The 15,202-nt window shown below is 38.6% G+C and overlaps 1 protein-coding gene across 11 annotated transcripts in view; it reads left to right on the top strand.

Annotated features, from left to right (window-relative positions):
• The window catches only part of rapgef6 (Rap guanine nucleotide exchange factor (GEF) 6), a 101,744-nt gene that overhangs the window by 37,897 nt on the left and 48,645 nt on the right, over window positions 1-15,202 (top strand). The window contains exon 1 of one of the 11 annotated variants that reach the window (XM_058757670.1): window positions 5,130-5,513. The exons of the other annotated variants lie outside the window; for them this stretch is intronic. Coding sequence (XP_058613653.1) covers window positions 5,460-5,513 — 54 coding nt within the window. The 5' untranslated portion in view covers window positions 5,130-5,459. Of the gene's footprint in view, window positions 1-5,129; window positions 5,514-15,202 lie in introns of those variants that run through there. 11 annotated transcript variants of the gene reach the window in all.

The raw sequence follows: 15,202 nt of genomic DNA, 5'->3' as shown, positions 1-15,202 counted from the left end.
AGGAGCGCTCTTCATGTTCATGTGACTCTGTGCAGATTAGATTCCACAAATGCTCCGATCTGCCAGTGGAAACAGAACAAGCGTGTTTTAATATCCTTGTATCAGAGGCGGCCCGGGGCTTTCCTTCAGTGTGATGAAGTCAGAGCGACCTTAAACTGTCAAGCAGAGCACGTCTTGTTTCCTGTGGCTGAGAATCAGTTTTGTAGTTTGGAAAAATGCACTTGTTTTGCCCAACGATCGAGTGTGCTGCAGGAGAGCGGCTGGAAGCTTCACATGGACGCGTGTGAGGGAGCATCTCTGCAGCTGCTGTTTGTGCTGGAGGTCTAAATTTAGAGGATGACATCATCCAGCTCGGCCTCGTGGGCCGCTTCATATTTTCATCCACTTACAGCATAGGAGATCTCTCATGATGGATGGTTTTCACTATGCCGTGTGTGCTTCAGATCCACTCACTCTACAGGAAGTGTGTGTGTGTGTGTGAAGAGCTGGAAGAATAGCAGGAAGTGAAGTGTGAAGCCTGCAGACGGTAACTCCCTAGTACTAGACACTAAGTAGATCGTGCAAAAATAGTAATTTTCCCTGGAACACAAAAGGAGAAACTTGTTACAGTGAATGGAGTCTGACGTGTTCACACAAAATCATCATATCAGTAGTCAATACGGTTCGTGTGCTGTCTTCCCAGTCTTTTTATGTGAGGAAAACAAGGAATTTTAAGTAGCAGTGTCCAATTCTAGAACAAGTAAATTCTTTTATTACTTATTTTATTTTTGTTTTATTTATTTATGTATTTATTATTTTATGTATGTATGTATTTATTTATCTATGTGTGTATGTCAGTTTAAAAAATATTTTGATCTGGTTCACAAAACAAGTTGATAAGTTGGAATACTCTCATGAACTCTCATGAATACCAAGGATGTAAAAATAAATAAATAATAAAAATCAAATGTAAAAATTCAATCTAACCAGTAGCTCATTCTCTTTGGACGCACTATGTTGTTATAATAATAATAATAATAATAATAATAAACAATTAAAAACATTATTATTATTATTATCATCAAAAATAACATTATTATTAATAATAATATTAATTTTTTTATTATTAATTGATAACAAATCATGATTCATTCTCAATTAGTAAAAAATGAAGGAACAGTGCACACGCATGCAAAAATCACACTCTGGGTGGCCTTATAATTTTCTTAAGATTAAATTTTATTGAAAGATTTTTCATCCTAAATATCTTTTATCACATACAGCGAAAGCTGTACAGCTGGCTAGTGATAGCTCTGTAATCGGGGTCTGTGTTTAAACTGGTCTTGCTGCAGCACTGTAGAGCAGGGGTACTCAAGTTCAGAGGCCAAGGGGGCCACATTTAAACTACATGAAATGCGTAGCCCCACAAGTTACAATTTGCATAAGACTTTTTTAAGGCTATATTTGCCTTATTTAGAAATGCAGTTTATTACTTATCTAAGGCTTGCTTGTCCTTGCCCTATTTAAAATAATACTGAACATGAAAAAAAAAAATCTGGAACAAAAAAGTGGATTAAAAGTTTGTTTTGCTATAGGCTGTTATTGCAAAAAATGCATTCATACTCAAACAGAGTATCAAACAAACTCAGAATGTTCAACCATTTCAACAAATTTCTTTAGAGAGAAGTATTATTTTTAGAGTCTGTTTCAGTCATACTGGACGCCAGAGGGCGCCCTCGCGCAGAAACTCCACATATGCATCACAGAAGTAATAGAAATGATGACAATAAAGTATTTTTTTAATCCAAAGCTAATCGACATAGCCTTTATTACAGTAGTATATATTTTCCGCCTCATTCTGTGATAAGAAGCCACATCAAATCACAAAGTGAAGTTATTTCAAACACTTGACTGATGTTGAGGAGTAAAATCATGTTATTGAATGTTCTCTTTTGTTGGACAACAGGTTTATAAATGCTTCTCTAAGTTGTTTGAGGCGTGTGGCTTTTTCAAATGCACATTATAAGCGACTCAAACTCGCAGCACTTGCAGAGATCAAGCAGCATTTACTACTGTGCATGTGTATATTTAATTAAAATCACACTGTCTAATATTTGTGCTTCTTTTGAGTGCAAATTACAGTATAATAAAAATACAGCCGCCTGCTGAGTACCCCGGCTCTAGAGAGTTTTCTGTGTTTGCTGAGAGTGATGAAAGACTGTAAAGGTTTTGCGGAAAGCCCTTATATGGTAATGGTGTGGGCTTGTTTTGACTAACCTAGATCACTCATTTACAATATTCTAAGTTCATTTCATGAATTTAACTTCAGAATTTGTAACATTAGAATGAGGTTAAGAACAAATTCATATGCACACATTTTGGTTCTCCAGTGCTTAAAAATGAATAAGCTCCAGTAATTTTACAGACAGCAGAAGCTTTTAATGAATTGTAAAAACATTTTGATTAGCTAACCTTATTTGATAGTCTTTTCTAGTGAGCTTAGCATGAAGAAACCTGCGTGAGAGGTATTGTCCGGGTGGTCTGAGTCCCACCGGCTTGTCACTGTCACTCTTCTGAAAGCCGCAGAGACAGCGAGAGCCGTGGGCATACAGACGCCCCTTCCCTCAGTGTGCTCTCATTAGTTACAGCACAGACGCATTAATCAGCTGCGAGACGCCGCTGTCCTCCGGCACTGATGCGCTGTGTGTCTTAATGCTCTGCGCACGTGAGTCGTGGCTTCTGAACCAGCAACCATGACATTCAACTCTTACACACTTTGTCAGACAGGAAGCACATCCTGTCAGTCTTCTGTTTACGCTCACCGCAGGTCTGTTCATCTGCTCAGTAAACATGGCTAAAGCAGGTTTGCAGGGGGATAGTTCATTTACTCACCTTCAAGTTGTTCCAAAGCTGTATGAGCATCTTTCATCTGTTTTGCACAAAAGAAGATATTTTGAAGAATGTATGCGAAAAAATATATCGTCAACTGTCTGGTTGTCAACATTCTTCAAAATATCTTCTTTTGAGTTCAACAGAAGAAAGAAACTCATACAGGTTTGGAAAAACTTGAGGGTGAGGAAATGATGATAGAATTTAAATTTTTGGGTGAGCTATCCTTTTAAGCTTGTCACAGTTATTACTTTTGACTGATTAATGGTCATATAAATAATTGATTGCTGTCAAACGATTTATCGCAATTAATCACATCCAAAATAAAAGTTTTTGTTTACATAATATATGTGTGTGTACTGTGTACATTTATCGTGTATATATAAATACACACACATACAGTATATAATTAAAAATATTTACGTGTGTGTGTGTGTGTGTATGTGTATATATATATATATATATATATTAATATAATTTATATTATATATAAATATATTTAAAATATATATATACATAAATACATGCATGTGTGTGTATTTATATATACATAATAGTCATTTGGGGCTTTATTAAGGCTTCATAAACACGTATTGCAGAGAGTAGAATGACATGTTAATATTTTAAATATTGTTGTTGTCTTTTTTTAAAGGTGCAGTGTGTGTTTTTTTTCCCTGAACACTCCCCTCGCTGCCATTGGTCAGACAAACAGATAGTCCCGCCTCAAGCCCACCTCATTGGTCGAGTCAGTATTACTGTGTTGGGCTGGTTGAGGTGTTTTGATTTCTTTTTAATTTAATTTCTTATTGTGGAAGTTAATCACACAAATTTTACTACACATTACATAAAAATCTCTACAATACAACATTTAGTTTTAAAGCTCTACCAAGTTGACCTGTCTAATATTTTCTGTGTTTTCAAGACACACATATTTTACATTGTATTTTTTTAGAATCAAACCACATGAATGACTCACTAATAGTTGACTGCATTAAGTGGAGACTAAAAACAAACATCACTGTTTTCACATACATGCTGTTTTGGGGAACCTTTAAACCACCTGAATATTATATTAGTACATGTATTATAATGTAGTAGTGATTTTATTTATTTTATTTATTTTTTTATTTTTTTAAATAAAAAAATTAAATTCAATTAATATAATAAATACGCTCTTCATGCCTAATCTGGGGAAGTATACTATTACAAAAAAATACTATTACATAGATGTGGAAGAAAACTGTTGCGTTGATGCTGTTTGTTGATGCAAACAGATTTAAAGTGAACTGCACCAACACTGCATTGCATGCCATCTCCGTGTACACTTACTGTTCCCATTTAAATACAGGTACATGTTAAGTGTTCATGTCAAATAAATGTGACAGGATACAGTGATGGAAACCTGCAGAAAAGCCGTCTTAGGATTCCGCTCTCAAGTCTTTCCCGTGTGTGCTGCATCTCTGATTCTGATCTGTGCCTGAAGCGAACCAAACTGAGGGATGAGAAGCCGCTCAGAGGCAGCGCCTCGCTCAGTCCTCGGGAAGCTCCATGTGCTGCGCTCCCATTGGCTGCCTCTGAAAGAGATGATGTCATGCTTGAGCTTCTGAGGCGAGCAGGCATGGGATTCAGACGCACTTCCCATTACATCTTCAGAGAAGAAGCGAGAGCTTCAGTGTGTTCACGCAGCTGCAGCAAAAATGACATGCAGCGTATTTAATGCAGTGCTTTGCATTGTGTTCCCAGCCTGAGCTGATTATAAGCTCTCTTTTCCTCATGCCGCTGCAGAAGTGCACCTTTGTCACGCTCACAAAAGAGCGCAACAGATCACGGTGCGCGTGCAGAAGGAATATATTTGCATAAGGAGCGGATTTCGCCATCCGTCTCCTCCAGCAGTGATTTATGCTCCCCGTCATTGTCATTTATGAACTGTGTTTGTGCACAGTGGAGTTTGCAGAAGACGCTGGCTGTTGTCTGATCAATAAAGACGCTCGCGTTTCCTCTCCTCTCTTCTCCTCCGCTCAGCCAATCGCTCTAATGCAGTCCCCCATCCCACCCCACCCCTCCCCTCCCAGCACAGGTGATGTCATGCTTTTCTGCCGGGCTTCTCTCCGTGCCTCTCACTTCTAGACGCTCCGTCTTCAGTGGCAGAGTGTCCAATCGATGGACGTGTCTCGAGGGAGAGTCTCCAGCCAGGGATGCGCGCTCGGAGGCTGGATGAAGCAGCGGGACGAGCCCCAGAGCCGGATTCTGACGTTCTCCCCAGATAACGTCTGCATTGGGCTCGGTCTCCAGTGCAGCGCGGGACCAGAAGGGTGCAGACGTGTAGAGTTTTCTGGACTCCTGGAGTTGTGCTCGTGTGAAGAGGAAGTTTGTGGAGTACTGATGGGTCAGGACGGGGTTCTGTAACATAAGTGTGCACAGAATTGATCCCGCAAGGCTCGTTTCTGGTGATCCCTGATGACACGGATACTGCGTGATTCACTCGTTCTTTGATATCACGGCCAGGTCGAGTGTTTATTCGTTTGGATTTTCAGAGGAACTCGCTCTTGCTTTTCTCGTTAGCTGGAAAGTTTCCCTCTCTTATTTGGGAAATGGCTTTCCTCGTCCGTTGCTATGCCAACTGCTTGCAGCCGTGGTCCTCCAAAGTAAGTGATGTCATTATTTTGGTGTGTGTTGACTGCGTGTGTGTTTGTGCTTTGCTGTGGATATGCATGCGGTTTTCTTTTCTTTCTTCGTGCATCTGCTGCCAGAGACAATGAAAAACATCTTAAAGATATTTTCTGATTCTCATGAATCGATGAAGGCTTGAATGCATCCCATTTAACGGAATATCCTGCATGCAGTGAATATCAGAAGTCAGATGACACACTTTCACCAATTCTGACCATCAGTAAGGTGTTATTACTGTACATGAACCTTTGTGTCTGTAAGTGTGTCATTTCTGAGTGTTTCCCAAGCACTCCCCATCTGCCATTGTTCAGTCAAACCGATAGTCCCGCCCCAAACTCGTGTGATTGGGCTGCTCAAATAAACAGAACAATATAATGAAAGCATCGCAAAGTCGCAGCATTTCATTCATCAGGAAGTCAAGCTGCCAAAGACTAGAACTTTGAACTATCCGAACGTCAAGCAAAACACACATTCAATGAGAGAAACACTGGTTTTGATTGGATGGTGAAAAGTGGGTGTGTCACAGTAGTCGGGAGTCTGAGTTATTACGTTGATTATGAATGATTATGAAGAATAACATGCGACGTCAGATGCGTTTGTGCTCTGATGGATTTATAGAGGAACGCTCCCACCTCTGAGCCGGAGAGAGAATAAATAGCAGCAGTAGCTGTGGGTTTCCCCTCTTCACGAAACTCTGTTTCAACATGCAGTCAAATCCAGACTTTACCAACACGTGTCTGATCTGCGGTCTCTGGACACAAGCAGTCTCTTCAGTGATGATTCATGACAGTAAGCCGCTCTAGTCCTGATACTGCTACAGTACAGCTCAAGACATTGTCCTGGGCGTGAATGAAGTGTGACAGGTGTGTCTGCCTGGCGTTTGTCTTCATTATGAAGCTTGCAGGCGTCTGAGCACATTCACACGTCACTCTGCTGTTACTCATTCACTAATACTGTAAACACTGAGACTATTGCATGTGTTTTATGCATTTGGTAGACTAGGTCTAAAAAGAAAACTCACTCATAATTCACTTGCCCTTGTGTTGTCAGACCCGATTGACCTGCTTTCTTCTGTGATGCACAGATGGAGTTTATCAGAATATCAACGAATCATAATTCACTTTCATTCCGCCGTTGTGGAACGCAACACAATATCAAGAAAATCATGTATTTTTGTTGCAATCCTACATAATTAGATATTAAAATAATCACGGAAAAATGCAGAACAACTTATTGACACATTAGGGGCCATTCACAAAGAGCACGGTTTTTCATTGGTATCCTAATTATAAAAAAAAAATGTGGCCGCACTTTAGTTTGGGGACCAATTCTCACTTTTAACTAACTAACTAACTATGACTTTTACTCAATAAACCCCCAATTTGCTGCTTATTAATAGTGAGGTAGTTGTTAGTTTAGCTATGGGATCGAATTGAGGGATCTACAATATGGCCATGCAGAATAAGACAATATGTGCTTTATAAGTACTAATGAACAGCCAATATGTTAGTAATATGCATGCTAATAAGCAACTAGTTCATGGTGAGAATTGGTCCCTAGACCCAAAATTTTCATAAAATTCTGCCACAAAATCAAAAAAGAAAAAAAGGTGAAATCCTGGAGGGACTGTAATATAGTGAAAATCTCTGAAGACTTACATTGTCAATCTGATTAACATCTATTACGCAGATTTACAGGTTTGAATAACACAAGGCTTGGGTAAACTGTAATCTGTTTAATGTAAGTAGTTCAGAGGTCACATTTTTTTCTAGGGCTCACGATACAATACATGTCTCGATTCCTTAAGAGTTTTTGAATGCTGTCTTCAAACATACATTTCTTTTCCTCTCCATTCGTGATTTACAGTTGATGTTCAGCAGGCTCATAACCTTCCGGTGATTCGAGCTCCGCTCGTGGCCTGCTGTGATATGTCCGAGCTGGAAGATCTCCATCATTCATAATTCAGGAGCCGATAATTGGCCTTCAGCTTTGTGTCTCGGCTGCACTCTCCGGCTCCATTAGTGTCCCAGGGTCTGGCCATCTTTGAACTTGGCAGCCAAACGCCTGGCAGTGTTATTAAAGGCCTTCTGAAAGCTATTTTCCCCTCTATACTGTCCATGGACGTGTGTCAGTGTTTTAGTTCTCGAATGTCAGGTGCTCTCATGTCCTGTTGGACGCTTCCTTCTCAAGAAGACTAATAACAGCCTACACTGACAGTCCACTCTTTAAAATAAAGGTTCTTGGTGTCCATGGTTCCATGAAACCCTTTAACATCCATGCAATCTTTCCATTGCACTAAAGGTTCTTTAAGCGCATGGCTGTTCTTTAAAGCCCCTTAAAGAACCTTTATTTTTAAGAGTGTAGAGGGACACTGGACAGGACCGGGCTGTTTTCCATGCAGATATCATGTGCAGACTGACTTTAAATCCTGCAGTTTTAATTCTATGAGCAAAAAGGCTCACTAGCTCTTTGTTGTGGGTTACATCCAGACAAAATGATCTAGTTAAGTTGCTCAGAGTAACATTTTTGTCTGATTGAAAGAGGCTTGTAAAAGTGTTGAATACCAACACTTCCACCGCTGATTTCAGAAGTACACATGTGCATTGCGTGTCACGTCTCCTTGTTTTTTAGGAGTCTTGCGCCAAGAGCTTTGCATTTTCAAGACACTGTCAAGATAAAAACAGTTCTAGGTATAAAAAAATGTATCCTGTGTTACGGCGCCAGATCTAAAACGCCACTTCATGCGAGGACGTTTTGATAAGAATGCATGTGATACCATGCAAATCAATGTTATTTTAGTATTATTTAGATGCTATTATAGTTTTTATTAATATTTACAGTTTAGTGTGTTTCTCACACAAAGTTACTATATACATTTACATGTATGCATTTAGCAGATGCTTTTCTCCAGAGCGACTTGCATTGCGTTCAAGGTATACATTTGATTAGTTCTATTTTGAAATCGTTTTAGTTAAAGTTTTCATAATTTAGTTATGTGTTTTTGCCATTTTTATTCTTTCTGTTTGATTTCTATGTAGTATTTATATATATATATATATATATATATATATATATATATTTTTTATTGCACATTGATTTCTTTTAGTACATCAAGCTAAACTAACTTTGCATTTTCCCACCAAAATTTGTGCTGTCAATCGCGTTAATCATGATTAATCGCAAATTTAAAATACTAGGATTTACCTGTAAATGTGCTGAAAAAGAAATGTTTGACAAACTAGTTTAAGGAAACAAAATCTTTCACACTTCCGCCAGGTATGAGACGTCTTTCGGATGAGACGTTAAACCGAGGTCCTGACTCTCTGTGGTCATTAAAAATCCCATGACACTCATCGTAAAGAGTTGGGGTGTAACCCTGGTGTCCTGGCCAAATTCCCTCCACTGGCCCTTGTCAATCATGGCTTCCCAATAATCCCCATCCACTTGATTGGCTCTATGACTCTCTCTTCTCTCCACCTGTAGCTGGTGTGTGGTGAGCGCACTGGCGCCGTTGTCCTGTGGCTGCCGTCGCATCATCCAAGTGGATGCTGCACACTGGTGGTGGTTGAGGAGAGACCCCCCCACATGATTGTAAAGCGCTTTGGGTGTATTGCAATACACAATAAAGCGCTATATAAATGCCTCATTCATTCATTCATTCATAATCCTTATTATTCATTTATCATTATTCTTTTGTTTTTATTCAGCCATTATCAGCCTTTAAACTGGCAATAAAACGTTTACCAAGCCACATCACTTCAATCCCAGTATACATTTACCCAACTATTATCAAAAGTATTTCTAAATAAATACAACAAAACATTTCTTGCAACCGTACGTGAAGTATTATGACAAAATGCATTATGAAGAAGAATTGGTCCTGTTCTGCAGCTGCATTAGAGCTAATATTAGCATCATGCTTCATAAGACAATTTATGAGATTAATAGTACACTTTTACTCAGAACTCACTTCAAACCACCATCGAGTGTTTGTAATAACTTCCTTTTACGATCACGTGGAATTTGGTCGTTTACTGTTGTTAAAATATGCTATTTATAGCCCTTTATTATCGCTGCACAAATTAGCATTTCAGATGTACACATTATCTCAAGAAAATCACATACAAACCATATCCTATCGTAATCATGTGTTTATTATCTTATATAATCTATAGTGGCTGTTGTCATGTTTATTTCTGCTGTGTAAAAGCCTTAACATGTGCTCTGCTGAAACTCACGTTGTTCGTGATGTTACAACCGCCTCTCCGTTCTTAAGTTGCCATGGATACATTCCAAGTGTAATACACATTAGTAAAAGGATCTATTTTAATTTTTATTTGTCTATATACACTTTGGGCGGCCGTGGTACATTATAAAAGTAGCCCAAAAAACCGCAAGCCGCTCTCATTTTTCCCACGACTGTATTTTCAAAATAGCCCACTTGTGCCGTTACCCTGGCAACACTGTGCTGTACCCTCATCACACAATGATAGATAACCTTCCGCGCTGCGATGACGGGAAGAAGTTGGGGTCAAACCTTATCAAACGATTAATTCGCGTGAAAAAAATATTAACGCGTTACATTTTTTTGATTAATCGCATGCATTAACGCATTAACGTTGACACCCCTAGAAAAAAAATAAAAATAGTTGATAAAAAAAAATTTTTTTTTTCTTTTAATAGATTATAGGTTTAATTTACTTTAAATGTTTTTCATAGTTTTAGTTTTATTTATCTATAATAATAAATATTGCCAGTACTAAGCGACTGCAGCGTAAATATACAAGTGAAGATGGACATCTGATACATGACTTAACAGAAATACCATCCTCTTTGTACTTCACACGTTAGTTTAGCCTCCGAGTCAGTCGTGATATGTGAATCCATCATTATACTTCTGTACGTGCACCGTTTCTTAACATTTACCAAACCCGATGGTAAAAATGGAGGCTCTGACCTTTGTTTTTGTTGTGTTTTGCCGATGGTCACGCTTTCACTCATAGATTTTCTTTCAGTCAGCAGATCTGGTGTGTAACAGAAAGTGGAGGTAAGCTGCTCTCTTAAAGTGCAGCATTTTCCTTGACTCATAATTTAACGATGGAACGGAACGTGTCGAGGCTAATGCTGAGTGTATTGATCCTGATCGCCTAACCTTCCTGTCCACATGACACCCTAAACCTCCCAGGATAGAGCAGCTAAAAGCTCTCAGCATCTGTTTGGATAATATTCAGATGGTAAGAGAAAGGTTAGGTTGGCATTCATCTGACTATATAGTTGTGCTTTTAGTTCACAACAGCAACAAGGCAAACTGTAAAACCAATTGCATCAAGAACATGGTTTTCTCGGGCCGTATGTAAGTTAAACATTGGCCTTCAGTCCTTCAGTGCCCATTATAGTAATCTGTTTCCAACTATAAACGCTTTGGTTTTCGCTCATCCATAGAAGGACAGTGTTCCCTTTATAAAGCCTCCGCAGCAGACACATGCTGGTGGGTTGGGTGCGCATCTGTGATTCCCATCCTGAATCATTAGCTTTTGATCTTCCTATACTTGTTGTGTGAAGGCAGATGGGATCAGATCAGCCTTAATCATGCCATGAGTGTGTGACGTCATGCAGTTGATTGTGGGTTCAGGTTGAAGGTCTGACATCGAGTGTCTCTTTGTAAGGAAAATCTTGGGCATTGCTTGTGGAGCATACGGACAGGGCAGGGTGCCATATGGCTGCTCTGTTCACAGTGCTCACGTGGTGTAAGTTGGCACCTTGTTTGCCCCTGGATAGCACTGCCTTAAATACAAACATACCATCTGTCTGTCTGTGTGTCTGTTGTGCCCATGCAAAACGTTCTGGCAGGATGAGTTGTAGGTGGATCCCGGGTATTGCTATGCAGTTGCTTAGATGTTTAAGCTGTTTTTACTGTAAAATGTAGTTGTTTTTTCCAATAAAAATGGCAATTTAAAATGCAGTTTGATTAAAAATGTTTCAGGCTTGCTATGCTCGTTTGTAGGGATAGTTATTATTATTATTTTTGGTAAATAAAATATTTTTTCAAAATAAGAAATATTACTATTGTAATACTTGACTGTCAGGGTGGCCGCGGGTCCTTAAAAAGTCTTAAAATGTATTAAATTCAGATTCAGTGGGTCTTAAATATCTTTGATCTCGCCGCAAAAGTTTCACCTGTCTGACAGACCCAGTGACTGTTTACAATCATTGGACAGACGGAAGATTCCCCGCGCTGTAGTTACTGCGTCATCAGAGAGAGCCGCGGTAGCAGAATGCAGGTCGAATACCACCAGCTCGCTGACGAGCCTTGTAGCTGCTTTAAATGGGTTAATGCAAGTTTACTGAAAAATTGCTTGAGGATTTTACTTGCCCGACGGGACAAATAGCTTGATTAAAACTTAAGTGACATTTTATTACATTCGGCGTAAACAGCGATCGATAATGGGTAGTGTATTTCTGGTATCAATGTTGCGCTGTTGAGGCTCATGCTGCCTGTCTCTGTGAGAGCCTTATATTGAGAAATCAAATCAAATGAGCATAACGGCAAACATAAAGAAACTCACAGAACGAAAATAGTTCCAAAAGAAGATCCGAAGTATTGCACATTCTCCAAGCAGCACTCGCATGTTTGTTACTGAATGATTCAGTGCTTTGAATGAATCGGTTGAATGAATAAGTGACTTACCGCCACCTACTGGTGGTTTAGGTAGTTTAAAAGTATGCATTTTCCCACCAAAATTTCTTATTTGTATATTCAAAAAATTTTTATTTAAAACATTAATCTCATAACATTATTTATTGCGGTTGTAAATTTGTAGTGCAAATTATTTAATTTGATTGCTAACAGCTGTTGTGTATATTAAATTTCTTCATCAGTTGTAAGAATTTGACATGAAAGATGACGCATACATTTAATAAGGTTAAAAAATATTGGACTTTATGGAGGTAAATAACAACATGGGGTAAATATTAAAACATGCAGATTTAAATATGTAAAAGCTGAATAGAAAACCGATGAAAATATTGCTTCATTTACACCACCAAAAATATTGCTGATGCAGAGCGTTTGAGGGGATATTTTGTATGGGATATTGTCTGCAGAAAATTTCTCTGTATATCGTAATAATAAATAGCTTTTTTGACAGCGATGATATTTTGTTTTCTTTTTAAATTTAAAAACACATATGTAATACAATGTGTATTTCCTTCACAGGTTTGGTCTTAAATTTTACATAAAGTGGTATTAAAAAGTCTTAAATTTAATTTGTTCATATCTGTAGACACCCTGATAGTATATAGTTAATTCCCTCATTTTTAAACATTAAACCAGGGCTGTAACCACCATAGTTCCCCCAATAATTAGAAATGGCCAAACCGTCCCTCCAAATTCTGAAAATCTTGCACTGCTCTGCTGCCCTCCATTATGCAGTGAATTGTTTGTTGTCAGGATGACAAAAAGGTTTAAACGTTACATTTTTAGGCTGGTCTGACTGTGCTGGGTGTAACAGCGCTCGTCAATGTCAAAATGATTGGAATGGCCAATCCAATCAAAGTAGGCGGAGTTTACTGTTCACAGAGGCAGAATGCGAATTCCAGCACGAAAAAAGCATGGAGCCCTTAAAGGGATGGTTCACCCAAAAGTAAACATTCTGGCATCATTTACTCTCCCTCAAGTTGTTCCAAACCTGTATGAGTTTCTTTAAAAAAGATATTTTGAAGAATATTGGTAACCAGTTTCTGGTATTTGTTTCCATACTATGGAAGTCAGTGGAGACCAGCAGCTGTTTGGTGCATCTGATCACTTAGTAAAGTAGCAGCACATTCTCCTCAACAGCACACATGATTCATGTCTAGTGTAATACTGTGCTTAGGGGTGCGTGTATTGGTTTGGGGAGGTCAGTGTTGGTCTGGTTCACTCAGAGTTTAATGCGTGTGCTGCAGGGCTCTCCTCTGCTGTAATAGCATTAAACATTCGCTGCATTGATCATAGCTGCACACTGCAGGGCTCATTTATGAGAGCGCTCGCTCCCGGTGAATTAGTGCAGGAAGAAGCGTCTAACATGATTCAGCCTCCATTCACATGCAGCACTAATGCAGCTGGACACCAGGCCTGCAGGACAGCAAACGGCACAGTTTGTGTCTGAGTCCTCCTTCATGATCCGATCCGCGATCTGCTTGTGGTCGCATCATTAAATCGTTGATGTGTGTATTAATGGAGCATGTCTATAGAGCGTGTGTGAGCTGCTAGAGAAACATCGTCTCAGCCCTCATCTTTCCCCTTAATGTGAATCATCATTTTAAAACTTTATTAGTGAATTAATTAACTGATCGTAGGAGACATCTTGAAGCCCTGTGACGTTATCCCAGAAGGTGCTCTTTGGTTGGTTTAAAGCAACTATTACAAAATAAAAATTCTCAGCCAAATCGTTGTGCTATTAATTTATGCTTAATTAAATTAATCTGCAATGTAATTATTTAGATGAAAAATTGTAATTGCTTGATAGCCCTAATAGATGAATTCAGTATTTATAATTTACTGTTAAATTGAAATGTGCTTTTTTTTCAGTTATATCTATTATATATATTATTCTCAATATTTTCTATTTTTTAACCTTAGAGCGCTTGCTTTGCTGTATAAATGAACAAATGAAGTGCATCTTCATCTTCAAACCTGCTTACTTTCACTTGCTGTAGCGTGGCATATGCAACAGTGATACCTCAGTGCAAATGAAGTGGTAAACTATGAAAAAATATGATTTTAAATGTTGAATCAGTGATTTTATAATGTCTAAATATAAATCCAGCAGCAAAACCTATTATTATTGAGTTGAATGAGCCCATTAGTGGCCCTCTTCTGCCATCTAGTGGTTATAATGGTAATTTCAGGGAATGTACTGCAGGAATATAGTCATTTTTTGCCTTTTTAGCTGTTATAGCGCCAACTTTTGCCCAATCTCCGTAACATTTTGCATGCTTGTTTAGAATCAAATGATGAATTAACTTGATGCATGATTTTGTGAAGAGTTTTCTTTTAGAATTCATAGGCTTTTGGGTACACTAGGTAAAGACCATATTTTAAATGACCCTGTTATAGCTGTCCATATGCAAAAGTTCAACATTTTTGATCATTTTTGGCTTAGACAGTCCAGAGAATTGTACTGCTCTTTTCATTGATGTTGAGTGTAAAACCCGGAAGTTCGCAAAAATAGGCTTTTCAAAAAATCCAAAATTGGATCCACTACCATTTTTGAATCCGACACACTTTTTGCTACACACTTGAACCCCTAATAATAACAATGCCACTGTGTTCGCTGTGAATCAAGCTGTTCAGAGATGCTGAAAACATGAGCTGCTCGTGTGTGAATGAAACCAGTGCTGCGCTTCACTCTGAAACACAGCGCAACACACTATATATACTTCATTACATTGCAGCCTTTTGCCATTTGATAAGCGCAACAAGCACATCACAAATTCGATTTTATGACAGATGCCTCTTCAAAGCAATATCACAAAACACAATGATAGAGACATTATGTTGTTATGAGAAGTGTAAAAATATTTTTCATTTATTCTGAAACCCCGACAGGCTGCCCGACTTGTACATGTGAACTTTATTTAATGCAACTATAAGTAATGCAGCTTGACATTTCTGCTTTCAAAC

This window comes from Onychostoma macrolepis, chromosome 21 (genome assembly GCF_012432095.1).
Source record: "Onychostoma macrolepis isolate SWU-2019 chromosome 21, ASM1243209v1, whole genome shotgun sequence".
In the NCBI taxonomy this organism is placed as follows: domain Eukaryota; kingdom Metazoa; phylum Chordata; class Actinopteri; order Cypriniformes; family Cyprinidae; genus Onychostoma; species Onychostoma macrolepis.
Note: the sequence above shows the minus strand (reverse complement) of the source record. Positions and strands in the feature narration are given on the sequence as shown.